The 10,586-nt window shown below is 43.3% G+C and overlaps 2 protein-coding genes across 2 annotated transcripts in view; both read right to left on the bottom strand.

Annotated features, from left to right (window-relative positions):
- Positions 1-276: 276 nt before the first annotated feature.
- ctdsp1 (CTD (carboxy-terminal domain, RNA polymerase II, polypeptide A) small phosphatase 1) lies at positions 277-8,585 on the bottom strand. The gene is made up of 7 exons (XM_084003955.1): positions 7,775-8,585; positions 3,768-3,916; positions 3,582-3,683; positions 3,184-3,240; positions 2,761-2,853; positions 2,492-2,677; positions 277-2,406 (listed from the first exon to the last, which is right to left on the bottom strand). Exons 1-7 carry the CDS (start codon positions 7,845-7,847, stop codon positions 2,278-2,280), a joined length of 789 nt encoding a protein of 262 aa, XP_083860081.1. The 5' UTR covers positions 7,848-8,585; the 3' UTR covers positions 277-2,277.
- Positions 8,586-9,177: 592 nt separating this feature from the next.
- Positions 9,178-10,586, bottom strand: part of spega (striated muscle enriched protein kinase a) — a 33,451-nt gene continuing 32,042 nt past the window's right edge. Inside the window, exon 42 of the mRNA XM_084004359.1 lies at positions 9,178-10,584. Coding sequence (XP_083860485.1) covers positions 10,347-10,584 — 238 coding nt within the window. The 3' untranslated portion in view covers positions 9,178-10,346. The remainder of the gene's footprint in view (positions 10,585-10,586) is intronic.

Here is a 10,586-nt window from a genome sequence, read left to right as displayed (position 1 = left end):
AGGTGAACTGCAGATATAATATAAATAAACATTACGAAAGAGCTTCTGTAAATGTATTTGGCGAACCAATTAAAGCCTCGTGACCTAACTTTGCATCCCAATCCAGTCTTCGTGAATGACTGGTCGAGCCTTCACCTGGTCTGTGCAGTCCGTCCTTCAGTATTGAACGTGGTTCAGTGGTAGAATTCTCGCATTGTATCTGCATTTCACCTTTGAGACACACGAGGGAGCCAGAGCTGCAGATACCATAACAAAAAAAGCTGCACTCTGATCATCTTTCATTTAGCATTTATGGGGAAAGAAATGACATTATTACATACAGTCCATATATAATTTGGCATGATAAAACAGGTCAAACCAAATTAGGTTACATCTATTCATTCATGAGTACAGTAACATGAATATTCCATATATTAATGAACATTTGTTTGCTTTATTACGGTGCAAAACAAAATCTGACATATCTACTGAATGTGTGAGAAGGACAGTATCAGTGAATGGGCCCCCGTACTGACAAAAGTCGTTTTTATACGTAAAATCAAATGACTGGAAAACTTAATATTCCCATCGACATTCCTGTTTGCTAATAAATTAAAACAAACAACAAAGAAAAAACAGTTATCAGCATTGAACCCAATTGACTTACATGAAATATCAAAAATAATTATCCTGTTATGTGTCTACAACGGTAAGATACCATTTCTTTTTTTAGTAATTGGCTGGTGTTGCTGAATTATATATTGCCTATTAATATATACGAGGTAACCAACCAGGTTTTGCATGAAAACAGCAAAACTAACCGTAAATATTGTAGCAGAGGAGCACTACTGGGCAACAAAAAAAACAGTAATTATTTAGAAAAGAAACAGGCTAATTTGATTGATTTGTTAAACATAGAAAAATAATGCAATAGCTCTTAATATGGTGGATTTAATTGTCGTCTCGGTAAAGTCACATGACAAGCCTGCGATGGAGGCTCGTGGTCAAATCCACGGTTTCATTCAACAGTGTCAACACATGGTATTGTCAACGCATGAGGGTGAAAACAAGAGGCCTGCTACGTCAAAGCAGTACAGATTCAATGAGTATTTAAAGGGAAAAAAAGTGAATTTCCTACATTTCCCAGAATGCCTTTTTTGGGCAACTTTGAATGGATGATTTCCTTTAAATCTGGACTGAATTAAATCTGTGCGTCTGCTCACAACACCTCACACATCCATGAGTCCTACATGGCGGCTCCCCCCCCAGCTCCACACATATAATTACAAAGTTCTGAAATTGTTTCCAGCCTATGTGTACCGCTTAGAAAAAAAAAGAAAAGAAAATGTACTTTGAAGTTTCTGAGAACCAAGCTGACGAACCAAACTGTTACCATCTTTGCTCTCGGCGTTCAAATACAGTTGAGTGCGGTGAGAATTTCAAGTTTCTGTGTGTGTGGATTTCAAACGAAGACCTGATGGGAGGATCCTGGTCCCCCTTGCAGATGAATTGCATTTTCTTTCATATTAGTGTATTACTTGGCTCGTTGTTTTTTGGTATCGACCAAATTTCCACTGAAAAACTCATTTTAAAAAGGGATTCATGTGATGTACATTGATTTCCCCAGTAAATACCAACACACCCAACTAATCATCCCCATTATAATGCTTGCAATGTCGTTTTATAAGCCGGGTTTTGTGCTAAAATCATCTTCTACGCTGCAGTGAAAGGGAGGCCTAAGGACTGGACTTGTAAAGTGCTGTCCCATAACTTTTTTTATTCATCATCCATAACACTGTCACCATAATTCAAAAACACCTGATGGCTCTAAAGTGACGACGGCTGCAGACAAATAGTGTGATAAATGACAGAATTAGGGGGTTCCTAAACGTTGAAACAGACATCTACAGTACGTAACACAAGCCATCTGCTCTCAAGTTCACTCGCAAATCTTTCCAGGAACGTTCCACTTGCTTACCGAATCCTGCCCTTTTTGCAGGGTCAGACTGATGAGAAGTCCAGGACCCGGTCTGTGCGCAGAGGGTTTTCACGGCGACAGACGTCTTGCTTTCAAGTTCACCGCAGAAATGTCCGTCCTTTCATCCCACGTCGGCGGTCGGGACGGGGAGAAAGTGAGAAAGGCAAATTTCAGTTTTCTATGCCACCGAAGGCTCCCAAACGTGGTCTCGCTTTAATATACTGGGGAAGGTGAAGGTCAGCCGTGTCCGACAGCTGGAGCCTTGCTGGTGTGGGTTTGACCGTGTTTTGTTCGGAGCCAGGACGAGGAGTATAACGGCGTTAGCTTGCGGCCCCTTGGTGCTTGAGGACTGTGTAGACGTTATCCACTTTGCTCAGCCTCTCGAAGAAGGGGATGAGGTCCAGCAGCTCTGTGTCGGACATGTCGTCGAACCACGAGGCCACAGGAACCTGGAAGGAGACGCGGGTTAGTCATCGCCAACATTGTTTTTACGTTACGAGACTGCGTGGGTTCAGACTCGCGCGTCACACTCACTGCGTTGTTGGGATGGAAGATGTAGGAGGCGGGGGAGTTGTCCACGATGATGACCTTGTTCAGGTCGCGACCCAGACGACTCAGGTCCTTCACGTAATTACCTCGGTAGAAGACGCAGGACTCCCGGAACAGGCGGGAGCGGAAAGCGCCCCACTTGTCCAGGAGGTCGGAGACGGGGTCTGCATACTGCAAACGAAGAAAAAAAAAATCAATAACATTTATGTCACGTGTGATCGGGGATCTTCCTCATTTGTGGTTCATCTTCTCACCTTTGCCAAGCTGGCCGTGAACAGGATGCACTCGAACAGTTCTCCCATCCTCTTCAGGAACTCGTCGACATGCGGCCGCTTCAGGACGTACACCTGGAAAACACAGCGTGCGTTTAAATAATAAACATGTTCCTGCAGACCTGGGGAGTGTCCCACAAATTAGCCCGTTTCCTTGACGGTTTTCCTTCTTCCCGCGGCGTCGGCGGCTGAGGGTTCCGCTCCTGACCCAAGTCACCCGGAATAGGCTGTACTTGTCTGAACAAACCTATCCTGGATTACTTGAATCAGGCCCAGACCCACGTCGTGTGCGTCATCCATCTCCAAATCCCTTAAACGCCGACAGCGCCTCCTGCACTCAGCAATTTCATTTAAAGAGCCCTGCTATCGGCCGCGTACCGTCACGTCAGAGGACAACCAGCTTACCTGGTGTACCGTTCCATCTATTTCCACAGGAATGATGAAATCTGCATTGTTCACCGGCTGCGGGAACAACAAAGAGGTGATGTTTAACCAACGAGACATGACGACTTCTACATAAACCAGTCAATTACGATCAAATATGATGCTGTGTTATTGCAGGTAGTGTGTGTGTGTGTGTAGACGGAGGAGGAACTGTTTGTTTCCCTTTGAGAACCAGCTCGCAATGACAGAAATGTCCCCGTCGGAGCCGACAACAACAACCAGATGTGGAAGCGTAGACCTCATACGAGCGTTTTCTCCTATTTAACACACCGATCTCATGATGTAATGCGACTATGTGCTGTACTGCAGGAGATAGAAGATACTGCTTGTAATTAATGCAACAACATTTTTGACTTCACCTTAAAAGAGCTGTGAACTAACGTCTCATCCAGATCTATAACCACGCAGATCTTTCCAGAGTCTTTTGACTTCACTGGAGGCAGCAGCGGCTTCACCTGGATCTAAACACACAAAAAACATTAAAATCCCACGATGGCATAAAGAATATTTGAGAGGCTATTTGCATATTTCGTGGTCAAACACACCTTGGAGACCGTCCCGTTCTCCTCCACCAGCAGGGGGGCGTTGTTGTTGACCGGCGGGGGTTCGGGCTGGTCTCGACACAGGCAGCAGAAAAGGCTGGAGAAGAGGCCTCTGCTCCTGGGCTTCTTGGAGGACAGCGAGGGTGAGGAACCTGCAGGAGAACCAAGCTGCATTTTATTTTCTGACCTTTTCTCGATATAAAAACACAGATATAATAAAACAAGTTTGTGGTTGCAGCAAACAAACGAGCAGCGATAAGAGAAGTAATTGTACGCGAGGTGACTCCATCTTGTCAGTGGATGTAAAACAGTAAAAAAGCAGCTTTCCTCATACTTAAGTCATGTGCACGAACCCTGCTGCCAAGAGCTGTTGCGTAACTCTGATGTCAGCAGCAAACAACCTCGACCAATACCAACGAGCATGAAGCACATCAGCAGAAAAGGGCATCATGAGCAGCGACCGTTCATAAATACTGGTGAGGATTTAGAGCAATATCGGACCTCGGACTCGACAGTTAGCCCTCTTTGCATGACATTCACATAACAGTCAGGCAATGAAAACAAAGTCAACCATTGACAGAAAGTTTAAAAACAATAAAAACACTTTAAGATCTTCCAAAAAGTCCCGTCTCAGCAGGATCTGACCAGAGTTAGCATCATAATTCAAGGTCAACTTTACAGCTGAGTGTTGACGTCGTCTTAGTAGCAACCTGTCACTCACAAGGTAGCCCCGCCCTAAACCATACACTGCTTTATGCTCCATTTTACTCTAAAATGCATTGAAGAAGACTTTACAATGTTTACTGAGGGACCACGAGTCGCCCCCTGATGGCCAGCGGAGAGAATGCAAGTAAAAGGCACTTCGGCTTGGCTTCAACTGGACATTGCTGCTATTTAATTTATTCACAGCATATATGGAGTCAGTGTTTAACAAGGAAATGTTCAGCCTCTGGCAGAACGAAGGTGACTAACTTGGCGACTGAATGAGGTTTTGGTGTCACGCCCTCGTCCGTCAATCACTGTGGTATGACAGAGGAGGAAGTGTCACCTGCACAGCTCATAAAGCTCATTCCTTGTACTCTTTTGTTATGTTCCAATCATAAAACTCGTTGTTCAATGTGTTTCTTTGTTGATTTTTTGTCGTATTATCAATTTGAAAAATGCAGTACACAGACACCTCGGTGGGCGGAGCCCAAAAATGACATGTTTTCCGACATGCGGATGAGGTAACATGCAAACGCAAAAATGTCCTCGTCTTTAATGCGCTCGGCTCGTTTAACCGGCTCGTCCTTTATACGTGCGGCACTAATTTGTTGTCATTCATTCATGACTTCATCTTCACTTTCGGGCTGATCACGAGAACTCCTTTTTAAGGTGGTATCAGGGATTTTAAGGCTTTATTTTGTTCAGTTTAGCCATTCCCACTTCAGATTATGTCACTGAGATTACTTCCGCTCGGACAAATCCTTGTCAAGACAAACCTCCCGATTTCCGCGTCTCATAACTCTCTCATTAACACGTTTCTGTCTCGCATTACACTTTGTTTTCGGCCTCTTTATGCACCATACTGCCCCTCACTGTGTGTCCGGACGTGACTGCGTTACCAACACACAAACCCCCGTTGTCCATCTCTCTCTCGCCTTTCATTCCTCCCCCCCCCCCCCCCCCCCACACCCCTCCGCCGTTCCCTCCAACTCCATTTGTGGATTCAAGCTCCGTCTGACCCTCTGCTGGCCTCTGCCGCGCTCGGGGCCAAAACAGGAAAAGGAAACAGGCGGGTATCGGCGGAGGAAGCTGCTCGCCATCGTGCTCAAGGGGTAGCAGGCTTGTGACACTTTATCCAAGTAGTTTACTCTTCAAACACAAGTCCACTTCATCGCAAAACCTGCGTTTTTAACAGGATTGAGATTTGTTGAACTCCTTGTCCAATGTCCAGTTCCCTCCCTTGTCCTCATTCACTCCCTCAAGTCTCCGCTAGCTTCAAAACCCTGTTTTTTTTTTCTTCTAACACATGCCTTTAGCCAGAACAAAAAAGAATGAGTGGGTGCTGACCAGAGAGCATGCACTAATTCATAAAAAAGAGGCCTTATGACGATATCAAGGAATGCATGCAGCATGAAGAGTGCCACAGAAGAAGTCTCTTCATTTAAAATATGTTTTCAGATGTCAGAATACTTAAGTACAGTAAAAAACCTTCAGTATTTAGTTGCGGGGCATCAAATCACTTCAACCTGCCGTAACGCCGACACATGAAAGTGTCGTAAATGCGCCCTTAATTAAGAAGCAGCACCTAATTTTGCAGTATTTTTAAGTTGTGGTTTTTTAACAAACACATCTGGATTCAAAACGGAGATGAAACAATCGTCTGGTGAAGTCTCTGTAAACTCTGCTCAGGGCAACGACCACACAAAAAAAAAAAAAACAGTATCGGTTGAAAAGGAAAATGAAAAGCAGCTTTAAATGAATAATGCAGGAAAAGACACGTGTAGGCTTGTGGATAAAAACTCTTATCTCTGGGAACAAAACCTAACTCCGAGATGTGAAATGCCTACCTCAACATGTTATCTCCTGTTACATAACTTGCTGAAAATACATAATTCAAACGGCTGCTTTATCGCCGCCTGACATCAGTGTGGAATAACTCGCGCTCCACGCGTTCGTGATTAGATGTTACGCCTTATTAGATTATTTTATCAGCCCGGGACTCATTTCGAAAGCCCGACAGTGTGAATAACGTCTTGTAATTGACGCTCCCACTCATAATAACGGCTGCCTCGCCGACAGCCGAGCTCGAGTCACGTTGTAAACTCAGCCATTATCTGGAGCGGCGATGATCTCTAACATATGGAAGCTGCAGCGTCCCTTAGAATTAAACTTTGTGTGGTAATAAAAAAAGCCTCCAATAAAAACTAATTAAACTTTTTATATTAGTTAGTGAAGTCATCCACCTTTTCAAGTTAAAAGACTTTGAAAAAGAATAAGAGAAGGACACTAGGTAGAGCTGACACTACAATAAAAATAATTTTGTTGACTGGAACATTTTGCAATGTCGATGACTTATCATAATATCAGAATTTGAGCGTGTCACAGTGAGTGAGCATTTCCACAAAAGCCAGGGAGCTTTGTGTGTACCTTATAATGCAATAATGAATATGTAAATATCATTATAGGAGTTAAATGTGACTATACGCAGGCGGGAAGTCTTTCAGGAGTTCTTCCAGGGATGGTGCCTGACAGGTCACCAGCAGATTATTCAGTAACCTGCGTTTACACTGTGCAGCACCTCGCCGGCTCGTGTGCAGATGCATGCTGGTCGACACGGAACAGATAGAGTCAGCGTTGCGTTGAGGCGAATCAGAACGTAACAGGCCTGTCGTTGAGTTGAGAAGGAAACGGAGTGGCATGGGAAAAGAAAGCCATGATGATAAGATATGGGAAAAGATATACTTAAATATACAGATAAAAAGGGTCAGAATGAAGCAGAAACACTCTTTTATTATTGTTTTTTTTATATATATTGTGGACTTCTTGTCTGTATTTCTATTCACTTTTAATTGTAAATAGTTTTACCTTTACTGTATTGCTCTATGATGTCTTGGTGTATGAAAAAGTTGCCTGTCAATATTATAAATATCCTGGGATTATGATATTATATAAGGATTTAAAGGGGGGGTTGTGGAGATTGCAAAAACAACATGCTTTTATTTATTTTTTATTTTTTTTATTAATATTATGGCTATTTTTTATAAAGCTCTACTACGTCATTTCCTTTCATCACAGGCCAAAAGGGCCGCACACGTAATACGTGCAGAAGTAAAACAAGAAAAAACCGTGACAGTTTAAACGCTGCGCCTTGTTTCCTTTACACAGGAGTTTGGAAGTATGCACTAAAGCAGATTACTGTGCGGGTTTATGCGTCAACTCGCGAAGCTGCAAAACTTTTTTTTTTTGTACATGAGTGCAAAACACAAGCGGGCCAAAACATAGATGTAAAACAAAACGACACTTACCCCTCTCCCCTGCGGCTTTATTCCCCTCTTCATCCCGGCTGACTTGGGTGATTATTGAGGACGGGTTGTCCATCACATCCACGTCTGATCCAGAGTTGAGCTTACGCGTTGAAGTTAGCAGGTCGGTTCGCTGACTCGGTGCATTAAAAACTTTTAACACGTAGGAAAGCGGAGCCGCGGCGCGCCGGAAAACATCGCAACGAGCCGCCGTTTTTTTAATTTTTTATGTATTATTTACAGCGCGTCCATTCGGATATGTCTCGTCCCGCTAAAGTTTGAAAACTTCTAAAAAAAAAACAACAACAACATTTGTCAAGGATGGCAACTTTGATTCAATATGGTGCTCAACTCCGCTCGCAAATTCAAGATACAAACATGGCGGTTTCAAGGCGACCCCCTTTTCACTTAAAGTGGCGCAGTAAAGCGAGCAGCGAGTGGCGACGCTGCTCCGCCGGCGTCCAGGAGTTTGACGACGGACCCTTTAAAAAAAAAAAAGTAGCCCGTCACAAAGTTACTCAAAAACTTAGCTGTTAGCTAAGATAGCGAACGTATTACAGTCGGAATATGAGCTTAAAACACATTTACGCTGCAGGAATGTATTATTCTGGTCTACGACACACGAACGCTGCTTTACGACGCCACCTTAACGTTCAAAGTTTACGTAAACGTAGTTTATAAAACAAGGCGACAGTTAGCAAAACAAACTTCAGCTAACGGCTATTCCTGTTACACCGCCGTCGAGACGCCGTTTCACACCAAATATCCAGCACTTATCCCGGCATGTTTATGTATGTGTGGGTCTGTACTACTGTATCTTTTAGTTTAATGGCCTGTGACAGTGAAAACTTGCCCAACAGCATAACTTTTTTTCGGAGAAGTAGCGGTGAAGAAACGCCCAGTTTGGGCCCCCTTGAAACTGCCTAAAGCCAGGGACCGTCGCAAAATGGCGTCTCTGGAGTTTTTCGTTTTAGAGGCAGGGTTAAAGGTCCGACTGCTACTGTTGACGCAAAGTTGTTTGCAAAGTAAAGATTTGTGCAAATATTAAACATTTGTCATATTTACTTCCCCTCCTGTGTGATTATTGTGACACTTTTTATGCGGAAAAGGTTATTATTAGGTAGGATAAACACAACTTTCATAGTTTTCACTCATTATTTTAGTGAGAAAAAACATAAAATAATCACATAATAATAGTTTTTCTTTATTAAGTCTTTACTTCTTTACTCCCACCTGTGTATATCCATATTGATTGAGTTAGAGCTGAGCTTAAGGCACCATCGGGGATCCTTGAGGTTTCCAGGGGATCTTCAGCAAAACAAACGGCAAAGTTTTGCACACAAGGGATGGAGATAAACTGAGCCCAAAAACTTCGCTCCACAGAGAAAGAATTAAATACATTTCCTCAATTGTATCAATAGTTTATTACATACCATCTCATAAAAACATCTTCATCCTACCCCCCTCCCCCACATATAAACACCGCAAATTTGTACATTTACAAATCTTCAACCGTCCAAATTCATACAAAAAAAAAAAAAAAGAACACCGTGATAGAGCAATACAGTAGACGTTCTATTATTACCAGGACTGCATGTACTGTGTGTACACATGTGGAAATGTAGACGCATCTAAGAATCTATATGCACCCGCGTTTGTTGTAAAGTCCAAATATATGCAGTCGATAATTGTTTTCATCAATTGCAATAGAAATAGTTTGGATATCAATCTGATTTAGGCACCGACCGGGTGATTTAAGCAACCTGACCTGATGGGTAACACCGAGAAACCACAGCAACTTACCAGTGTATGACTCTTCCAAGTAAAATCTACATCACAGACTGCTGTTCATAGTCGATTACAGTTACGAGTTCAGTTTTAACCACAGGACAAGAAGTTGTACCCAAAAAAGTCCTAGCTCACCCTAAAATACTCCATTTTAACTGTGAACACCAATCACAAAGACACTCCTTATTTTTTGCAGCCTTGACGCAAATTCGAAAAGTGCATCAAAAATGCTCGCGCACACACACACACACACACACATGCAAATAAATTAACATGAAAAAAGTAAACAATTTCAAGAAGAAAAAGAATATTTTTGGTTTTGACTTTTTAAAACGTGTAAGTAAATTCAAAAATAAATTAGCAGCTTAAAACATGGTACATTCACATGAGTTGTTTGCTATTAAAACTTTGTGACACAAACTAGGTAGAAACGCTAATGACGCACACGTTCCGGGCCGATCGTCCAGGGTCGAGGTCGACGTTTATCCAAACCGAATATTATTATTAATGTGCACTTTCAGAATTCACAATGTGACGGAGAAATTGTGCAATCAACCAAAGAAAAAAAAACAAAACAAAGAACACCCTGTGTCCTTTCAAAGGATCGACAGTCTCTTTCTGCGTTTGTTGGAATCCCCTTTAATGTTGAATCTCCCACAACAACACGTGGACTCCTGTCTTTTCTTTCGATATTTGAGCTATATCCAGCTGTCTGTCCATCCCCAGGCCTTAACCTGCGCCCCGCAAGACATTTTCCATGCTTTGGTGCTGCACTTTCACCGCCGTCTCACTTTGGGCTGAGACCGTGCGGCGCTGTCCCAGCCGCTGCGGCCTGGGGCGAGCCCTGGTAGGTGCGTAGCATCACCTTGTGCTTGGTGGCGGCCTCTGTGCGACGGCATTGCTGCTCCACCAGGAACTCTTTGAGTCGGCTGGAGGTGAAGGTGAGCGTCTGCCTCCTCAGCTTCATCAGGTAGGAGTCCTGCAGCCAGGCTTGTGAGAAGCAGTCGCGTGTCGTCGGACGGGCCCT

Source organism: Eutrigla gurnardus, assembly GCF_963514095.1.
Source record: "Eutrigla gurnardus genome assembly, chromosome: 24".
Lineage (NCBI taxonomy): Eukaryota > Metazoa > Chordata > Actinopteri > Perciformes > Triglidae > Eutrigla > Eutrigla gurnardus.
The sequence above is the reverse complement of the archived record's forward strand: the minus strand, read 5'-3'. Positions and strand labels throughout refer to the sequence as shown.

What these genes read in the sequence shown, in the direction of transcription:
- ctdsp1 (XM_084003955.1), bottom strand. Translation starts at nt 7,847, where the DNA reads ATGGACAACCCGTCCTCAATAATCACCCAAGTCAGCCGGGATGAAGAG. An exon ending in TCACGGCCAGCTTGGCAAAG is followed by an intron (nt 2,678 to 2,760) that starts GTGAGAAGATGA and finishes CTTCGTTTGCAG; the next exon opens with TATGCAGACCCCGTCTCCGA. An exon ending in TCTTCCATCCCAACAACGCA is followed by an intron (nt 2,407 to 2,491) that starts GTGAGTGTGACG and finishes GTCTCCTTCCAG; the next exon opens with GTTCCTGTGGCCTCGTGGTT.